Genomic DNA, 21,067 nt, shown 5'->3' with positions numbered 1-21,067 from the left:
GCTGGCAGTACAATACCTTGCAGATGATTAGCTTGGTGTTCTGCAGGACGTCGTGGTAGTGTTTGGCTGTGGCTGGGTTGACTCCCTGCAGTTTGGCCGTGGGCAGGAGCAGGGCAGAGAGGGTCTGGTTAGGGTCATCAGAGCTCAGTGCCTCATTGATCTCAGATATAGCAATAATACCTAGAGGGGGAATGAGACAGACAGCACATGTAGTGAGCTTGACATTCAGGGTTAGAGTTGAACTGCACCAAGCAGCAGGTGAACAACCATAATGACACTGAACGCAGTACTACTTCATGTACATTTCAGATTTATAGTGTGTGGATTCATTTATTGGAGACTGCAGACTATTCTACCAGCCGTAGTGAAATGGTTGGACTTAGCACCCTATCCCCTATGGGCCCTGGTCTAAATAGGGAATTGGGTTGCATTTGGGATGCAGAGGTTAAGAGGATGTGACCTACGCTCGTGCTCCTCGTGGACCTGCAGATTGACTGTGTCGATGGTCTTCTGAACATCATTCCAGGTGAGGAACTGCAGGCCGCGGGACAGACTGTCGGCTCTGAGGCTGATCAGAGTGTCTGCGTATCTGAGAGACAGAGGGAGAGGGGGATGGAGAGTGGTAGAGGGGAAAAGAGGAAGAGGAGAGAGTGGGAGGGGAAAGGAGGAGAGAGAGGGGGAGGCCAAGGGAGGTTACATATTCGTCAGACTGACAATTCTAGGTGTTATCTGTGTGCATCTGTGGAGAGTTTCCTCATGAGGGACATGGTTGTGGGGTTACCTGTGATATGACAGACAGTTGTGGTGTTAGCTACCTGTGCAGGTTGTGATGGCGTTGGTGGTGTTAGCTACCTGTGCAGGTTGTGATGGCGTTGGTGGTGTTAGCTACCTGTGCAGGTTGTGATGGCGTCGGTGGTGTTAGCTGCCTGTGCAGGTTGTGATGGTGGTGTTGGTGGTGTTAGCTGACTGTGCAGGTTGTGATGGCGTTGGTGGTGTTAGCTGACTGTGCAGATTGTGATGGCGTCGGTGGTGTTAGCTACCTGTGCAGATTGTGATGGCGTTGGTGGTGTTAGCTGCCTGTGCAGGTTGTGATGGTGGTGTTGGTGGTGTTAGCTACCTGTGCAGGTTGTGATGGCGTTGGTGGTGTTAGCTGCCTGTGCAGATTGTGATGGCGTTGGTGGTGTTAGCTGCCTGTGCAGATTGTGATGGCGTCGGTGGTGTTAGCTACCTGTGCAGGTTGTGATGGGGTTGGTGGTGTTAGCTACCTGTGCAGATTGTGATGGCGTTGGTGGTGTTAGCTACCTGTGCAGGTTGTGATGGCGTTGGTGGTGTTAGCTACCTGTGCAGATTGTGATGGCGTTGGTGGTGTTAGCTACCTGTGCAGATTGTGATGGCGTTGGTGGTGTTAGCTACCTGTGCAGTTTGTGATGGCGTTGGTGGTGTTAGCTGCCTGTGCAGATTGTGATGGCGTTGGTGGTGTTAGCTGCCTGTGCAGATTGTGATGGCGTCGGTGGTGTTAGCTACCTGTGCAGGTTGTGATGGGGTTGGTGGTGCTAGCTACCTGTGCAGATTGTGATGGCGTTGGTGGTGTTAGCTACCTGTGCAGGTTGTGATGGCGTTGGTGGTGTTAGCTACCTGTGCAGATTGTGATGGCGTTGGTGGTGTTAGCTACCTGTGCAGATTGTGATGGCGTTGGTGGTGTTAGCTACCTGTGCAGTTTGTGATGGCGTTGGTGGTGTTAGCTACCTGTGCAGATTGTGATGGTGGTGTTGGTGGTGTTAGCTACCTGTGCAGGTTGTGATGGTGGTGTTGGTCGTGTTAGCTACCTGTGTTGGTGGTGTTAGCTACCTGTGTTGGTGGTGTTAGCTACCTGTGCAGGTTGTGATGGTGTTGGTGGTGTTAGCTACCTGTGATGGTGTTGGTAGTGTTAGCTACCTGTGATGGTAGTGTTAGCTACCTGTGCAGGTTGTGATGGTGGTGTTGGTGGTGTTAGCTACCTGTGCAGGTTGTGATGGTGGTGTTGGTCGTGTTAGCTACCTGTGTTGGTGGTGTTAGCTACCTGTGTTGGTGGTGTTAGCTACCTGTGCAGGTTGTGATGGTGTTGGTGGTGTTAGCTACCTGTGATGGTGTTGGTAGTGTTAGCTACCTGTGATGGTGTTGGTAGTGTTAGCTACCTGTGATGGTAGTGTTAGCTACCTGTGCAGGTTGTGATGGTGGTGTTGGTGGTGTTAGCTACCTGTGCAGGTTGTGATGGTGGTGTTGGTGGTGTTCGCTACCTGTGCAGGTTGTGATGGTGGTGTTAGCTACCTGTGTTGGTGGTGTTAGCTACCTGTGTTGGTGGTGTTAGCTACCTGTGTTGGTGGTGTTAGCTACCTGTGCAGGTTGTGATGGTGTTGGTGGTGTTAGCTACCTGTGATGGTAGTGTTAGCTACCTGTGCAGGTTGTGATGGTGGTGGTGTTAGCTACCTGTGCAGGTTGTGATGGTGGTGTTGGTGGTGTTAGCTACCTGTGCAGGTTGTGATGGTGGTGTTGGTGGTGTTAGCTACCTGTGCAGGTTGTGATGGTGGTGTTGGTCGTGTTAGCTACCTGTGTTGGTGGTGTTAGCTACCTGTGTTGGTGGTGTTAGCTACCTGTGCAGGTTGTGATGGTGTTGGTGGTGTTAGCTACCTGTGATGGTGTTGGTGGTTAGCTACCTGTGATGGTAGTGTTAGCTACCTGTGCAGGTTGTGATGGTGGTGTTGGTGGTGTTAGCTACCTGTGCAGGTTGTGATGGTGGTGTTGGTGGTGTTAGCTACCTGTGATGGTAGTGTTAGCTACCTGTGCAGGTTGTGATGGTGGTGTTGGTGGTGTTAGCTACCTGTGCAGGTTGTGATGGTGGTGTTGGTGGTGTTAGCTACCTGTGCAGGTTGTGATGGTGGTGTTGGTGGTGTTAGCTACCTGTGCAGGTTGTGGTGGTGGTGTTAGCTACCTGTGCAGGTTGTGATGGCGTTGGTGGTGTTAGCTGACTGGGCAGGTTGTGATGGCGTTGGTGGTGTTAGCTACCTGTGCAGATTGTGATGGCGTTGGTGGTGTTAGCTGCCTGTGCAGGTTGTGATGGTGGTGTTGGTGGTGTTAGCTACCTGTGTTGGTGGTGTTAGCTACCTGTGTTGGTGGTGTTAGCTACCTGTGTTGGTGGTGTTAGCTACCTGTGTTGGTGGTGTTAGCTACCTGTGTTGGTGGTGTTAGCTACCTGTGATGGTGTTGGTGGTGTTAGCTACCTGTGATGGTGGTGTTAGCTACCTGTGCAGGTTGTGATGGTGGTGTTGGTGGTGTTAGCTACCTGTGCAGGTTGTGATGGTGGTGTTGGTGGTGTTAGCTACCTGTGCAGGTTGTGATGGTGGTGTTGGTGGTGTTAGCTACCTGTGTTGGTGGTGTTAGCTACCTGTGTTGGTGGTGTTAGCGTCCTGTGTTGGTGGTGTTAGCTACCTGTGCAGGTTGTGATGGTGGTGTTGGTCGTGTTAGCTACCTGTGTTGGTGGTGTTAGCTACCTGTGTTGGTGGTGTTAGCTACCTGTGCAGGTTGTGATGGTGTTGGTGGTGTTAGCTACCTGTGATGGTGTTGGTAGTGTTAGCTACCTGTGATGGTAGTGTTAGCTACCTGTGCAGGTTGTGATGGTGGTGTTGGTGGTGTTAGCTACCTGTGCAGGTTGTGATGGTGGTGTTGGTCGTGTTAGCTACCTGTGTTGGTGGTGTTAGCTACCTGTGTTGGTGGTGTTAGCTACCTGTGCAGGTTGTGATGGTGTTGGTGGTGTTAGCTACCTGTGATGGTGTTGGTAGTGTTAGCTACCTGTGATGGTGTTGGTAGTGTTAGCTACCTGTGATGGTAGTGTTAGCTACCTGTGCAGGTTGTGATGGTGGTGTTGGTGGTGTTAGCTACCTGTGCAGGTTGTGATGGTGGTGTTGGTGGTGTTCGCTACCTGTGCAGGTTGTGATGGTGGTGTTAGCTACCTGTGTTGGTGGTGTTAGCTACCTGTGTTGGTGGTGTTAGCTACCTGTGTTGGTGGTGTTAGCTACCTGTGCAGGTTGTGATGGTGGTGGTGTTAGCTACCTGTGCAGGTTGTGATGGTGGTGTTGGTGGTGTTAGCTACCTGTGCAGGTTGTGATGGTGGTGTTGGTGGTGTTAGCTACCTGTGCAGGTTGTGATGGTGGTGTTGGTCGTGTTAGCTACCTGTGTTGGTGGTGTTAGCTACCTGTGTTGGTGGTGTTAGCTACCTGTGCAGGTTGTGATGGTGTTGGTGGTGTTAGCTACCTGTGATGGTGTTGGTGGTGTTAGCTACCTGTGATGGTAGTGTTAGCTACCTGTGCAGGTTGTGATGGTGGTGTTGGTGGTGTTAGCTACCTGTGCAGGTTGTGATGGTGGTGTTGGTGGTGTTAGCTACCTGTGATGGTAGTGTTAGCTACCTGTGCAGGTTGTGATGGTGGTGTTGGTGGTGTTAGCTACCTGTGCAGGTTGTGATGGTGGTGTTGGTGGTGTTAGCTACCTGTGCAGGTTGTGATGGTGGTGTTGGTGGTGTTAGCTACCTGTGCAGGTTGTGGTGGTGGTGTTAGCTACCTGTGCAGGTTGTGATGGCGTTGGTGGTGTTACCTGACTGGGCAGGTTGTGATGGCGTTGGTGGTGTTAGCTACCTGTGCAGATTGTGATGGCGTTGGTGGTGTTAGCTGCCTGTGCAGGTTGTGATGGTGGTGTTGGTGGTGTTAGCTACCTGTGTTGGTGGTGTTAGCTACCTGTGTTGGTGGTGTTAGCTACCTGTGTTGGTGGTGTTAGCTACCTGTGTTGGTGGTGTTAGACCTGTGTTGGTGGTGTTAGCTACCTGTGTTGGTGTTGGTGGTGTTAGCTACCTGTGATGGTGGTGTTAGCTACCTGTGCAGGTTGTGATGGTGGTGTTGGTGGTGTTAGCTACCTGTGCAGGTTGTGATGGTGGTGTTGGTGGTGTTAGCTACCTGTGCAGGTTGTGATGGTGGTGTTGGTGGTGTTAGCTACCTGTGTTGGTGGTGTTAGCTACCTGTGTTGGTGGTGTTAGCGTCCTGTGTTGGTGGTGTTAGCGTCCTGTGTTGGTGGTGTTAGCGTCCTGTGTTGGTGGTGTTAGCGTCCTGTGCAGGTTGTGATGGTGTTGGTGGTGTTAGCTACCTGTGATGGTGTTGGTGGTGTTAGCTACCTGTGATGGTGGTGTTCGCTACCTGTGCAGGTTGTGATGGCGTTGGTGGTGTTAGCTACCTGTGCAGATTGTGATGGCGTTGGTGGTGTTAGCTGCCTGTGCAGGTTGTGATGGTGGTGTTGGTGGTGTTAGCTACCTGTGCAGGTTGTGATGGTGGTGTTGGTAGTGTTAGCTACCTGTGTTTTTGGTATTAGCTACCTGTGCAGGTTGTGATGGTGTTGGTGGTGTTAGCTACCTGTGTTGGTGGTGTTAGCTACCTGTGTTGGTGGTGTTAGCTACCTGTGTTGGTGGTTTTAGCTACCTGTGTTGGTGGTGTTAGCTACCTGTGTTGGTGGTGTTAGCTACCTGTGTTGGTGGTGTTAGCTACCTGTGTTGGTGGTGTTAGCTACCTGTGTTGGTGGTGTTAGCTACCTGTGTTGGTGGTGTTAGCTACCTGTGCCGGTTGTGATGGTGTTGGTGGTGTTAGCTACCTGTGATGGTGGTGCTAGCTACCTGTGTTGGTGGTGTTAGCTACCTGTGTTGGTGGTGTTAGCTACCTGTGTTGGTGGTGTTAGCTACCTGTGTTGGTGGTGTTAGCTACCTGTGATGGTGGTGCTAGCTACCTGTGATGGTGGTGCTAGCTACCTGTGTTGGTGGTGTTAGCTACCTGTGTTGGTGGTGTTAGCTACCTGTGTTGGTGGTGTTAGCTACCTGTGTTGGTGGTGTTAGCTACCTGTGCCGGTTGTGATGGTGTTGGTGGTGTTAGCTACCTGTGATGGTGGTGCTAGCTACCTGTGTTGGTGGTGTTAGCTACCTGTGTTGGTGGTGTTAGCTACCTGTGTTGGTGGTGTTAGCTACCTGTGTTGGTGGTGTTAGCTACCTGTGTTGGTGGTGTTAGCTACCCGTGCAGGTTGTGATGGTGTTGGTGGTGTTAGCTACCTGTGATGGTGTTGGTGGTGTTAGCTACCTGTGTTGGTGGTGTTAGCTACCTGTGTTGGTGGTGTTAGCTACCTGTGTTGGTGGTGTTAGCTACCTGTGTTGGTGGTGTTAGCTACCTGTGTTGGTGGTGTTAGCTACCTGTGTTGGTGGTTTTAGCTACCTGTGTTGGTGGTGTTAGCTACCTGTGTTGGTGGTGTTAGCTACCTGTGTTGGTGGTGTTAGCTACCTGTGTTGGTGGTGTTAGCTACCTGTGTTGGTGGTGTTAGCTACCTGTGCCGGTTGTGATGGTGTTGGTGGTGTTAGCTACCTGTGATGGTGGTGCTAGCTACCTGTGTTGGTGGTGCTAGCTACCTGTGTTGGTGGTGTTAGCTACCTGTGTTGGTGGTGTTAGCTACCTGTGTTGGTGGTGTTAGCTACCTGTGTTGGTGGTGTTAGCTACCTGTGTTGGTGGTGTTAGCTACCCGTGCAGGTTGTGATGGTGTTGGTGGTGTTAGCTACCTGTGATGGTGTTGGTGGTGTTAGCTACCTGTGATGGTGGTGTTAGCTACCTGTGTTGGTGGTGTTAGCTACCTGTGTTGGTGGTGTTAGCTACCTGTGTTGGTGGTGTTAGCTACCTGTGTTGGTGGTGTTAGCTACCTGTGTTGGTGGTGTTAGCTACCTGTGTTGGTGGTGTTAGCTACCTGTGCAGGTTGTGATGGTGTTGGTGGTGTTAGCTACCTGTGATGGTGGTGTTCGCTACCTGTGCAGGTTGTGATGGTGTTGGTGGTGTTAGCTACCTGTGCAGGTTGTCGTGGTCCATGTTGCTGAAGCCCAGAGGAGAGTCAGAAAGCTGTTCAGTGACAGCCTGGGGTTCCTTGGTGTCCAGAACCTCGTTGAGCACCGCCACCGCAGACAGCATCTCCACTGCAACAGACAGCTCCTCATGCCCCAGGCCTGCCTGTTAGATTCAACCAGAGATTAGTGATCATATACTGGACATACAACCAGATACACACGCACAACAGTCTGCCCACCGGCCAACCTAGCAACCACATCTGTACAACATTATATTGTAGCTTAAAATAAGAAAAGAGTAATGTGTGTGTGTGTCACCTTTGGTCCCTGTATCTGCAGGCTGAACAGTTCGGTCTGGTAGAGGTTGGCAGCAGTCTGGTAGACTATGGGGAGCTGGGCCTCTGGGTTTATCAGCTCCTCTATAGTCTCTGCTGCTACTCCATGACGAATGGCAGAGTTGATCGCTGTAATGGCCTCCAGTTCTGCATGGCAAAAATATCATACAACATTTTCATATTAACTGTACTATAGGGGCAAAGACATACACACACATACTTATAGTAACAACACTGAACTTTGAAACACTGGGGAATATTACAAAATGAGAGTGATGGAGGGTGAGGGGTGCTTACTTCGTTTCTCTGCCTCAGCAAAGTCGTTACAGGATATGACCACCCTCTGAATCTCCTCCCTCTCCAGCATCACTGCACCTCCAGCGTCCTGAGGTCCACGGAGAAAGTGTTTGGTTGACAAGTTCAATTCAATAGAAAATTCTGGGTTCTGTAACACTAATGCAACTTGCATCAATGAATTAAGACTGTCATCTTATGCTCTTAAAGGCAAACAAAGTGTGTAGGCATTCTCAATTATTTTTATGGGATACCTTATATCCCCAACTAGGGCTGTTATGGTGACCGTATTATCGCCACAACGGCGGTCTCGAGTCATGACGCAGTCAAATTCCACTAAAGTCACAACAACTAGGCTTCTCCAAGCTCTGATGCTGCTGCTGGTCATTAGTAGCCCATCAAACTTGCTAACTGCCTTGTACTCAGCACTCTATTGGCCCTCTAATCACTCTGACATCAATACAAATGTATTCGAAAATCGAATCAAACACTTCATGAGAGCCCATGAGCTCTTGTTGCGCAACATTTCAGAGTTTTGATGGACTCTATTAAAAAGAGGAGGATCCCATCAGCTTTCTATTTGCTAGGCCTACTATATTTATTTCTCAACTTTCCTAATATTAAGCACATTGCTTTGCTTTACAACAGGAGTATAGCCTACCTGGCTGGCGTGAATAATGAACAATGGGAAAAGTGTCCTCTGTTTGCCATTTAAGTGCAGAGATGACAAGTATTTGTTTTACCCTGCCCCTGTTCCGAGACAGGCGCATGATAATGGTCCATTCTAAATCAAAACTTATTTCACACATATACTAAATAATATATGTAAAGACAAGATTAAATCAAGAATAGTCTGACAATATGAATATATATCATTCACAAGTGATAGGCTATATCTTGTGAATGATGCCCAGCTTGTGTGCAGTAAGGCAAGAAACAGAGCATGTCTTTTTTTTGCGAGTTTTTCCAAATGATAGTTGCCTAGCCCATGGACATATATATTTTGATACGGTTTGTATTACAACTAGAGGGGCCAAATAACTTCTTAAAATGAAGTACACTAATCTGCTTTACAACCGGTGTAGAGCCTAACTGGCATACATAAAGCGGCACGTGAGCTTCAAGTTTGGGGAACATGATTTTCACCATAAAAATGCACCTTTATAATAAAGCATTACATGTATAATCGCATTTACATTGATTGCATTTTAGAACATTTGCGCTTATAGCTTACCATGTGCACATTGCTGCGCTTATAAAGTGAAGAAACAGCCTAATAGTTGATCAACATTTTAAGCTAAACGTTCTGATCTTGCATCAGCCTCATTGCTTTTAAAAGTTTTTTTGATGCGAGTGGTTGTATTAATTTGTGATCTATCGCATTCCACAACTGTCCCCGATGTGTCGGTCTTCCCTTGTAGCCTACTTCGGAGCCGAGATGCCTGTGAGAAGGACCCGATCACATGATGGGCATTGGCTAATAAGAATTGAGATATCTGAGAGAGCCATGTGAGTGAGAGGTGCTTCGGGGCACGCAGCCGGGAGATGGGAATTATAATGATTATATTCAGCCCAAGGGCACAACGGCCATTGGCCGCAAAAGGCATGGATTTTTTTAGGGGGCATTACAGCCACACGAGGGGGATGTCGGCAGGACAATCGAGGAATGTCAAGTGCTTGTCAAATTGTGAATGAGAGACTGCTGTAGGGTGTACAGCCTGCACAAGAAACTAAGCAGAGCTCATGCCTTCGGGCAACTTTTTTCAAATCATTATTAGGTCACATCATGCAGACTTAGAATGTATTAAAAATGAGAACATATAGCCCAACATTTGAATCACAACTAAAGTTGCATAAATAACTATAAATTAAGCATAGAAGGATCCAGTTTCTTTGTTAATCTCTCAACACAGGATAGCTGCATGTACGCACTCCCTCAGAAATCGTTTGGAGAAAATATCCTTTTCTATTTCATTGAGCTACGTTCAATTGTATTCTTAATACTACAAAATAATGGAATGGAATTATAAGCAAAGCTTGTCTGCTAAATGAACTAGTGTAGCCCATAGCCATATGGTATAGCCAACCTACTAGACGTGCCTCCACCATTTGACCACTGTCCTTACTGACCCGAGTCTGGACTTGGCAGTAGGTGGTGAAGTGCTCCAGGTACCAGTGAGAGTTGGCCTCTTGGACCCCCAGCAGCCCCAGGGCCAGCACCTTGAGCCCAACTAGCAGCGCAGCCTCATTCTGGGCAGAGATGGCCTGGTTCACCTGCCGCACCGCCACCTGCGCTGGAGAGACAGACACGAGGGAGCAGGCGTTGGACGGAGACAGACTGGACACATCCCAAATAAATCAACCCTCAGCCACAAACCTGTAGACAAGGGGTGTCCAACCTCTTGTTTTGCCATGACATCTCAAACCGGCTGTGGAAAGGGTAGAAGATCTACCAGACACATCCTGAAGGCCTATCCTAGATGTTCAGAATACACATTTTTGAGGTCATAAGAGTGACGATAGTTACTGTTAACAAGGTCGACGCAGCTCTGGATCTCTTGCTGGGTCAGCAGCTCCTCATAAACATCTCTCTCCTCTGTGGCTATGGACAAGCGCTGAGCAGGGAGACAAGAGAAAAAGCATTGTGTTAGACGGACTATAAACATACATTCTTAAGGTTTTTACATTTTGTGCATATTGAAACCACAGGAGGCTGCTGAGGGGAGGACGGCTCCTAATAATGGCTGGAATGGAGTAAATGGAACGGTATCAAACACCTGGAAAGCATGTCTGATGTGTTCGATACTGTTCCATGGATTCCGATCCAGTCATTACTACTATCATTGAAACTAAAACAGACCGTCATGCTAAAACTGTTGACAATCTGGCCATCATATTAACTTTAGATTTAAGATCATGACTTTGCTGAAATAATGTGTAATTTAACACAGCGGGTCATGTTACACAGAGTTAGTGAGGAGTATGAGAGGTAAGATACCAGCTGGTGTGGGAAGACTAGTGTTGTAGTGGGAGTTCAGCTGATGCTGCAGCCACTGGAATGTCATGGCAAGGGCTGCTGGGTGTTTCAGGTGTTATTCACTGCAGACAAGACTAATACTATACTATTTCTGTTCAGAACAGGATCAAGATGCTGATCCAAGGTCAGTTTTGAAACTTCTACCAGGACTCAGGACCCCATAGGTCTCTAGTCAAAAAACAGCCTTCTTCTGGGTGCCTCTTCGGTGGAAAGGGCAACATCAGGGAGGATTTAGGAGTTCCTAACCCTGCCTGAGGTCTGGAGCTCCTTGCTGGCCTTGGCCCGGCTAAGAGTGTCCTGGTAGTCCTGGGCCAGCTCTTCCCCAGTGTTCCTCAGCATAGCGTTGGGGTTCTTCAATGTCCCTATGGTCACAGCCGCCTCACCCTTATCCACCGCCTCGTTGATGGCAAACACAGCAGCGTGCACTGAGGAGGGACACCAGCAAGAATGAGTAAACATGTCTGTATGTCTGTCTATGAGAGGTCAGACCTTTGTTATAGCCCAGCACTAACACACCTGATTCAACTAATCTGCTAATCATCAAAGGTTGGATTAGTTGAATTGGGTGTTTTAGTGCTGGGCTGGAACCAAACCCTGGACACCCTATGGGTCTCTCCAGGAGCAGGATAGAAGACATGTGGTCTCCAGTGGATGGAACAGTGTACTGTCCTACTCACAGGTTGCCTCGTCCACCGAGAGCTCGTTGGCCAGGATGCCTCCTATCTTGCTGAAGGTTGGCATCTGAATGCCGTATTTCTCCAGCTCGCTCCGCATGTTACTGATCTCCTCCTCTGTGGGACAAACAGGAACACAATACAACCAGACTGGTACAGCAGGAAACCTCGACTCCCCTGGGAGAGGGGCCTGCTAATTCACTGGCAAAATGTAGAACATCAAGACGCTTTGGAGAAATTACAAAGCAATACAGTGAAATTAAGCTGTCTTAGTAAGCTAGTATTTACAGTAAGGAATGTCGTCAATACGTGACTTCTGCTTTGCATGACTGGCATACAGTGCATTCGGAAAGTATTCAGACCCCTTGACCTTTTCCACATTGTTACGTTACAGCCTTATTGAAAAATGTATGAAATAGTTTTTCCCATCAATCTACACACAATACCCCATAATGATGAAGCAAAAACTTTTTGCACATTACAAATAAACTGAAATATCACATTTACATAAGTATTCAGACCCTTTACTCAGTACTTTGTTGAAGCACCTTTGGCAGCAATTATAGACTTTGCGAGTCTTCTTGGGTATGACGCTACAAGCTTGGCACACCTGTATTTGGGGAGTTTCTCCTATTCTTCTCTGCAAATCCTCTCAGTCTCTGTCAGGTTGGATGAGGAGAGTCACTGCACAGCTATTTTCAGGTCTCTCCAGAGATGTTCAATCGGGTTCAAGTCCGGGCTCTGGCTGGGCCACTCAAGGACATTCAGAAACATGTCCTGAAGCCACTCCTGCGTTGTCTTGGCTGTGTGCTTAAGGACGTCCTGTTGGAACGTGAACCTTCGCTCCAATCGGAGGTCCTGAGCACTCTAAAGCAGGTTTTCATCAAGGATCTCTCTGTACTTTGCTCCGTTAATCTTTCCCTCGATACTGTCTTGTCTCCCGGTACCTGCTGCTGATTAAACATCCCCACAGCATGATGCTGCCACTACCATGCTACACTGTAGGGATGGGTGCCAGGTTTCCTCCAAAAGTGACATTTGACATTCAGGCCAAAGACTTCAATCCTAGTTTCATCAGACCAGAGAATCTTGCTTCTCATGGTGTGAGAGTCCTTTAGGTGCTTTTTGGCAAGCTCCAAGCTGGCTGTAATGTGCCTTTTACTGAGGAGTGGCTTCCGTCTGGCCACTCCACCTGATTGGTGGAGTGCTGCAGAGATGGTTGTCCTTCAGGAAGGTTCTCCAATCCCCACAGATGAACTCTGGAGCTCTGTCAGAGTGACCACATGTTGATTACTTTAAAAACAACACGTAGTGTTCTTCTCTATCTGGCACCAGCCAGGCTTTGATTGGGTGCTTGAACCCATAGGAACAGTTGCTGTAGGAACCTGCAAGTAAGCATTTTGTTGGACAGTGTACATACGATGGGATACACAAGGCTGTAACGTCACAAAAAAAAGGTAAAGGGGTCTGAATACTTCCCGAATGCACTGGATCTATTTCAGTCATATTAGCCTACAGTACCTTGATATTGTCCACCTTTTCATATAACATATACTAAACCTTAGGAACATTGACAGACTGACCAGGTGAAAGCTATGATCCCTTATTGATGTCACCCGTTAAATCAACCTCTAAATGAAGGGGAGGAGACCGGAAATGAAAGATTTTTAAGTCTCAAGATATTTGAGATATGAATTGTGTATGTGTGCCATTCAGAGGGTGAACGGGCAAGACAAAATATGTAAATTAATTTTACCTTTATTTAACTAGGCAAGTCAGTTAAGAACAATTTCATATTTTTAATGACGGCCTAGAAACAGTGGGTTAACTGCCTGTTCAGGGGCAGAACGACAGACCTTGTCAGCTCAGGGATTTGAACTTGCAACCTTTTGGTTACTAGTCCAACGCTCTAACCATTAGGCTACCCTGCCACCCCAGGGTAAGTGCCACTAGGCTACCCTGCCGCCCCAGGGTAAGTGCCTTTGAACAGGGTATGGTAGTAGGTGCCAGGCGCACCTGTTTGAGTGTGTCAAGAACTGCAACGCTGCTGGGTCAACAGTTTCCTGTGTGGATTAAGAATGGTTCACGAAATCCAGACAACTTGACAACTGTGGGTAGCATTGGAGCCAACATTGGCTAGCATCCCTGTGGAATGCATTCGACACCTTGTAGAGTCCATTCCCCGACAAATTGTGACTGTTCTGAGGGCAAAATGGGGTACAACTCAATATTAGGAAGGTGTTCCTGATGTTTTGTACACAGAGTATATCTCCTCGTCGGTGAAATGGGCACTTTATTTTTTGGGCGTTGGAGTACAAGTGAATAACTTCAGTCAGTGATAGCAATTGATAAAGGTTCAAGTGTTTTTTATGAGTAAGTGTTATATTGCAGTTATTCATCCAGATAAGACATGTGGTGGGTACTTCCCACTTCACTCACAACAACCACAGTATATCATACTGATCTCCACAGTGCTTATCGAATTGAACATGCAGCTAGGTTCGAGCGATGACGTTCTGTTTCAATCAAAACCAAATAAGAGCACCAATTATCTGTGCAAGGCTAAAGCAAGGCTAAATGAGTCTTCATGTTTTCCTTTAGTTTCAAAGAGAGGTAGTAATTACTACAGCAGTTCCTCCTTCACTACAACAATGTGTGATGTTAGTGTTCATTCTGGAGCAGTCAGCTCAATGCAACAAGTTCATTATACTGTAGTACCTCTTTACACTAGTTTCAAATTTTACTAGTCACTGTCCAACGAAATGCTTACTTGCAGGTTCCCACAGCAACTGTTCCTACGGGTTCAAGCACCCAGCATTCAATCAAAACCAGGCTGGTGCCAGACAGAGGAAAACACTATATGTTGATTTTAAAGTACAGGGTGAACTCAAGCTATGGCTCTCATGAGATCTCTAATTATGATGCTGGAATAGAAGAGCTGGTGGAATAAATGCTACTGTAGCCTTGTAAAACACTAGTGTAGCCTGGTAAAATGCTACAGTAAAATACCACTGTGGCCTGGTAAAATGCTGTGGGCTGGTCTTTCTTACCTGTGAAGGCCACTTTCCCCAGCAGGTCCTGGATCTGTGGGGCAATGCCCCGTTTGTACAGGTATAAGCTGGAATAAAACACAAGGTTGTGTTACATTTCCATTTAATTTTGGTCATTTAGTAGAGCTACTTCTAGTCAGGTTTTGCTTCAAGTATCCTGGAGAATAACTGCCTGGGGTCGAGGGATGGAAGCGCTCAGAACTTTAATTTAGATTTAATGGTTAGGAAGAAAGGGTACTAAAGTTGTGGATAAGATGTGGCTACGTTTATTCAATAACTCAGAGGCAGGGGAAACATCATTTACTAACATCTGCATCTCTCCACACTTTTCCCTTGCTTGAATACTTTAGAAATGCATCCTTCCTTCCTCTTGCCCTTTTGGGTCAGCAAGGAATCCACCATATTTCTTTCACCTATCAAAGCATGTCAGTCTGATAAGTGACAACTTGAAGTGAGGAAGGAAGGATGCATCCCAAGGGGACCTTGAAACATCATCTTCTCCAGACTGAGCTAGAAGAGCGTCGGCCCAATAAACTGCAATTCCCCCTTTTCCCCACAGGGGAGCAATATGTGCTCAGAGAAAGCAGCAGTCAGAATACTGACAAGCCAACTGCACTGAGCCCAGTTAGCCTGAAACAAACAGGTGGCTGGAAACTGCATTAAACTTTCATCTGCCAGCAGGTTCTTGATAAGTGGGCATGAATTATAGATTGGGCTACGGGTCTCTTCCTGAGGGGTTTAAAGTCTGGTAAGACAGAGGGAAGGCCAAAAGTTTATTATGTCGTTTCCATTCTATTGTGTTGCCTTTCTATTTTTCCACTTCACTGAAATCTCAACAAAGGCTCACTAGCCCAGTGTGTCTACTTCTCCTCAGAGCTAGAGTTTATTCCCTACCCTGGCTCCCAATGGGGTTAGACCGCACTGCCAGGAAGGAAGAGCACGTGTGCGTGCACAGGCAGGGAAGGAAGAGCACGTGTGCGTGCACAGGCAGGGAAGGAAGAGCACGTGTGCGTGCACAGGCAGGGAAGGAAGAGCACGTGTGCGTGCACAGGCAGGGAAGGAAGAGCACGTGTGCGTGCACAGGCAGGGAAGGAAGAGCACGTGTGCGTGCACAGGCAGGGAAGGAAGAGCACGTGTGCGTGCACAGGCAGGGAAGGAAGAGCACGTGTGCGTGCACAGGCAGGGAAGGAAGAGCACGTGTGCGTGCACAGGCAGGGAAGGAAGAGCACGTGTGCGTGCACAGGCAGGGAAGGAAGCCTGCCCTCATGTGCCATGACCAAACAGCTCAAAGACAAAGAAAAACAAGTCAACAAGCTAAGTCAACGCATTCACTCCAATTCTCTGTCACATTCAGATGGATATACAGTACAAGTAGTGCTCGACTTGGGCAGGAGCTTAGCGGTACTGAATAGCAGCACTGTAAATGTTCTACTGCTTGAGTTCCTGCACTTCCTAAAATACTGGCTAAGAATATTGTGGAGTTCATGCACCTAAACAGTAACGGCACCCAAAATGATACCAGCAAGTCAAGCACTGTATACATTACAAACCCCTCTTCTCTGTACACATGACAGTGTATGTGTATTGTATACATGACAGTCAATGTGGTCACAGAACACAGGGTCTGGAACAAAACCAGTCAGTACAAAACCAGACACTAACAGTGACACCATTAACTTCACACAATGACAAAATGTCACTACAGATCTGTTACTTCTACTAGCACCACCACACTATGACAGCAGCTCCGAGGTAAGACTGGAGACTGATTGACTGACTGGTCAATAGTAGTGCCATTAACAGGGAAAGGGTGCCATTTGGGATGCAAGCTCAGTATAGGCCGGCCTGTCTTATAGGCCAGTGTGTACCAACAAGGGGTACTACTAGGAACCCTGGGTGTATATGGCCTATCCACAGGGGGTACTTGAGATGGCTCATGAGACCATAGGCTTTCTGGTCAAATGCACATGAGGGGGTACTGCTACGTAACTCTGGGCAGAGAAAAATGTACTTGGTGGTACAGTAAACAAAAAAGTTTGTGAAGCACTGTTATAGGCTGTTTATTTTCTAGAGATGTTAACAGGGGTGTATATACTACATTATGCCGTTATATCAGTTATTCAGTGTTCAAAAGCACTGGACAGAGAGCCGTTACAGTAGGTTGCTGTACCTTGGCTCTCCGTCAAACCTGTGGGATGTTTATGATAGCACAGTGCATAATCAGGACACGAATCAATCATGACCTTTGAAAAAAGAGCGGGAGTAAGAGGGCTGTGAGAGTGACTCGTGGGGTTTACTAAATTTAACACACTTTCAATCCATGAATAAAGTTAACAGTAATGCCTTTGAGCGTAATCATCTAAGGCCAACCCACACCTGCAACAGCTGTGAAGCTGTAATAACAACGTTATATAGGTTATAATGTATGAACATGCATTAATGTTATAACAGTGCCTTCAGAAAGTTCACACCCTTTGACTTTTTACACATTTTGTTGTGTTACAGCCTGAATGTAAAATGGATTCATTTGAGATTATGTGTCCCTGGCCAACACACAATTCCTATAATGTCAAAGTGGATTTATCTTTTTTGAAATGTTTACAAATGAATAAAAAATGGAAAGCTGAAATGTCTTGAGTCAATATTCAACCCCTTTATGGCAAGCCTAAATGCATTCAGGAGTAAACAAGTCACATGATAAATTGCATGGATTTTTAAATACCTCGTCTTTGTACCCCACACATACTGTTCAATTATCTGTACGGCACCTCAGTCGAGCAGTGAATTTCAAACACAGATTCAACCACAAAGACCAGGGAGGTTTTCCAATGCCTCACAAAAGAAGGGCACCTATTAGTAGATGGTTACAATGAAAAAAAAAGCAGAAACTGAATATCCTTTGAGCATGGTGAAGTTATTAAAACATGTCTTTGGATGGTGCAGCATTACAGCCAGTCACAACAAAGATACATGTCCTTCATAACTCAGTTGCCGGAGAGAAAGGAAACTGCCAAGGAATTTTGGCATGAGGCCAATGGTGACTTTAAAACAGTTAGAGTTTAATGGATGTAATAGGATGGATCATTAACATTGTAGTTACTCCACAATACTAACCTAAATGACAGAGTGAATTGAGTAAAGATGGCGCCGGAGGGTAGGGCTGCCGTCTTATCGGCTCTTAACCAACCATGCTACTTTGTTTGTTTTTTCGTGTTGTTCGTAACTTGTTTTGTACATAATGTTGTTGCTGCTATCGTCACTTATGACCGAAAAGACCTCCCGGACATCAGAACTGGGATTACACACCTAAAACTGGACGAGGAGTTCTTCTTCGACGAGTCGGACACGAGGGAAAAACTACGGACACCTGAACAGGTCCAGATCCCGTGAATGGCTGGAAAAGTTAAACGTAGGTTTCGCGGAAAGAGATCAGGTGAGGAGTGGCTAATCTGCCCTTGCCTTCCGTTGTGCTGGCTTCAATCACTGGAAAATACAGTTGCTTGCGAAACCATTTCACCCCCTGGCATTTTTCCTATTTTGTTGCCTTACAACCTGGAATGAATACAAATTTGAGGGGTTTGTAATCATTTGATTTATACAACATGCCTAACACTTTGAAGAGACCAAAATATTTTTTGCAAGAAATAAGACACACAAAAAAAGAAAACTTCAGCATGCATAACTATTCACCACCCCAAAGTCAATACTTTGTAGAGCCACCTTTTGCAGCAATTTTAGCTGCAAGTCTCTTGGGGTATGTCTCTATAAGCTTGGTACATCTAGCCCTTGGGATTTTTGCCCATTCTTCAAGGCAAAACTGCTTCAGCTCCTTCAAGTTAGATGGGTTCTGCTGGTGTACAGCAATCTTTAAGTCATGCCACAGATTCTCAATTCGATTGAGTTCCTGGGCTTTGACAAGGCCATACAAAGACATTTAAATGTTTCCCATTAAACCACTCATGTGTTGCTTTACTAGTATACTTAGGGTCATTGTCCTGTTGGAAGGTGAACCTCCATCCCAGTCTCAAATCTCTGGAAGACAAACAGGTTTCCCTCAAGAATTTCCCTGTATTTAGCGTCACCCATCATTCCTTCAATTCTGACCCGTTTCCCAGTCCCTGCCAATGAAAAACAACCTCGCAGCATGAAGCTGCCACCACCATGCTTCACTGTGGGGATGGTGTTCTCCGGGTGATGAGAGGTGTTGGGTTTGCGCCAGACATAGCATGTTCCTTGGACAAAAAGCTACATTTCAGTCTCATCTGAACAGAGAACCTTCTTCCATATGTTTGGGGAGTCTCCCACAAGCCTTTTGGCGAACACCAAATGTGTTTGCTTACTTTTTTCTTTAAACAATGGCTTTTTTCTGCCCACTCTTCCGTAAAGCTCAGCTCTGTGGTGTGTACAGCTTAAAGTGGTCCTATGGACAGATACTCCAATCTCTGCTATAGAGCTTTGCAGCTCCTTCGTGGTTACCATAGGTCTCTTTGTTGCCTCTCTGATTAATGCCCTCCTTGCCTGGTCCGTGAGCTTTGTTGGGCGGCCCTCTCTGGGCAGGTTTGTTGTGTTGCCATATTCTTTCAAATGGTGCTCTGTGGGATGTTCAAAGTTTCTGATATTTTCTTATACCCCAACCCTGATATGTACTTCTTCACAACTTTGTCCCTTGTTAGAGCTCCTTGGTCTTCATGGTGCCGCTTGCTTGGTGGTGCCCTTTGTGGTGTTGCAGACTCTGGGACTCTTTCAGAACAGGTGGATATAGTTGAAGTCGGAAGTTTACATACACCTTAGCCAAATACATTTGAACTCAGCTCTCACAATTCCTGACATTTAATCAGAGTAAAAATGTCTGTCTTAGGTCATTTAGGGTCACCACTTTATTTAAGAATGTGAAATGTCAGAATAATAGTAGAGAGAATGATTTCAGCTTTCTTTCATCACATTCCCAGTGGGTCAGAAGTTTACATACACACAATTAGTTTTTGGTAGCATTGCCATTGCATTGTTTAACTTGGGTCAAACGTTTCAGGTAGCCTTCCACAAGATTCCCACAATAAGTTTGGCCCAAGTGAATTTTGGCCCATTCCTTATGACAGAGCTGGTGTAACTGAGTCAGGATTGTAGGCCTCCTTGCTCGCACACGCTTTTTCAGTTCTGCCCACACATTTTTGATAAGATTGAGGTCAGGGCTTTGTCACTCCAATACCTAGACTTTGTTGTCCTTAAACCATTTTGCCAGAACTTTGGAAGTATGCTTGGGGTCATTGTCCATTTGGAAGACCCATTAGCAACCAAGCTTCAACTTCCTGACTGATGTCTTGAGATGTTGCTTCAATATTTCCACAATTGTCCTCCCTCGTGATGCCATCTATTTTGTGAAGTGCACCAGTCCAGCCATGCACCCCCACAACATGATGCTGCCACCTCTGTGCTTCACGGTTGGGATGGTGTTCTTCGGCTTGCAAGCCTCCCCCTTTCTTCTCCCCCCAAAATTATGGTCATTATGGCCAAACAGTTATATTTTTGTTTCATCAGACCAATGGACATTTCTCCAAAAAGTATGATCTTTGTCCCCATGTGCAGTTGCAAACTGTAGTCTGGCTTTTTTATGGCGGATTTGGAGCAGTGGCTTCTTCCTTGCTGAGCGGCCTTTCAGGTTATGTCGATATGGGACTCGTTTTACTGTGGATATAGATACGTTTGTACCGGTTTCCTCCAGCATCTTCACAAGGTCCTTTGCTGTTGTTCTGGGATTGATTTGCACTTTTCGCATCAAAGGACGTTCATCTCCAGGAGACAGAACGCGTCTCCTTCCTCAGCGGTTTGACGGCTGCGTGGTTCCATGGTGTTTATACTTGCATACCATTGTTTGTACAGATGAACGTGGTACATTCAGGCGTTTGGAAATTGCTCCCAAGGATGAACCAGACTTGTGGAGTTCTCCATTTTTATTTTCTGAGGTCTTGGCTGATTTCTTTTGACGTTCCCATGATGTCAAGCAAAGAGGCACTGAGTTTGAAGGTAGGCCTTGAAATACATCCATAGGTACACCTCCAATTGACTCAAATGATGTCAATTAGCCAATCAGAAGCTTCTAAGGCCATGACATCATTTTCTGGAATATTCCAAGCTGTTTAAAGGCACAGTCAACTTAGTGTATGTAAACTTCTGACCCACTGGAATTGTGATACAGTGAATTATAAGTTAAATATTCTGTCTGTAAACAATTGTTGGAAAAATTACTTGTGTCATGCACAAAGTAGATGTCCTAACCGACATGCCAAAACCAAAGTTTGTTAACAAGAAATTTGTGGAGTGGTTGAAAAACGAGTTATAATGAATACAACGTAAGTGTATGTAAACTTCCGATTTCAACTGTATATACTGAGACCATGTGACACTTAATTAGTTTGATTGCACACAGGTGGACTTTATGTGACTTCTGAAGGTAATTGATTGCACCAGATCTTATTTAGGGGATTTTGAAATTAATTTACATTACAGGTTGTAATGCAACAAAATAGGAAAAACAGTAAGGGGGATGAATACTTTTGCAAAGCACTGTAAATGGGACAAACTGAAAGCACGTACATCACCACTGAGTCATGGCTGAACGAAGACGTTAAGAACATACAGCTGGCAGGTTAGACACTATCCGCAGGACAGAACAGCAGCCTCTGGTAAGACACGGGGTGGGGGCCTATGCATTTTTGTAAACAATAGCTGGAGCACGATATCTAAGGAAGTCTCAGGGTTTTACTCGCCTGAGGTAGAGTATCTCATGGTAAACT

At 46.4% G+C, this 21,067-nt stretch overlaps 1 protein-coding gene across 2 annotated transcripts in view; it reads right to left on the bottom strand.

Annotated features, from left to right (window-relative positions):
* Nucleotides 1–21,067, bottom strand: part of LOC118358437 (ras GTPase-activating-like protein IQGAP1) — a 90,290-nt gene that overhangs the window by 28,443 nt on the left and 40,780 nt on the right. For both annotated transcript variants that reach the window (XM_035736270.2, XM_035736269.2), the window contains exons 6-15: nt 14,277–14,344; nt 11,230–11,343; nt 10,799–10,977; nt 10,043–10,130; nt 9,646–9,809; nt 7,519–7,606; nt 7,205–7,368; nt 6,889–7,049; nt 465–589; nt 17–180 (exon numbers count right to left, since the gene is read on the bottom strand). In XM_035736270.2, coding sequence (XP_035592163.1) covers nt 17–180; nt 465–589; nt 6,889–7,049; nt 7,205–7,368; nt 7,519–7,606; nt 9,646–9,809; nt 10,043–10,130; nt 10,799–10,977; nt 11,230–11,343; nt 14,277–14,344 — 1,315 coding nt within the window. The remainder of the gene's footprint in view (nt 1–16; nt 181–464; nt 590–6,888; nt 7,050–7,204; nt 7,369–7,518; nt 7,607–9,645; nt 9,810–10,042; nt 10,131–10,798; nt 10,978–11,229; nt 11,344–14,276; nt 14,345–21,067) is intronic.

The sequence above is a fragment of the Oncorhynchus keta genome, chromosome 25 (assembly GCF_023373465.1).
Source record: "Oncorhynchus keta strain PuntledgeMale-10-30-2019 chromosome 25, Oket_V2, whole genome shotgun sequence".
Lineage (NCBI taxonomy): Eukaryota > Metazoa > Chordata > Actinopteri > Salmoniformes > Salmonidae > Oncorhynchus > Oncorhynchus keta.
This window is presented reverse-complemented; position numbering and strand designations above follow the sequence as displayed.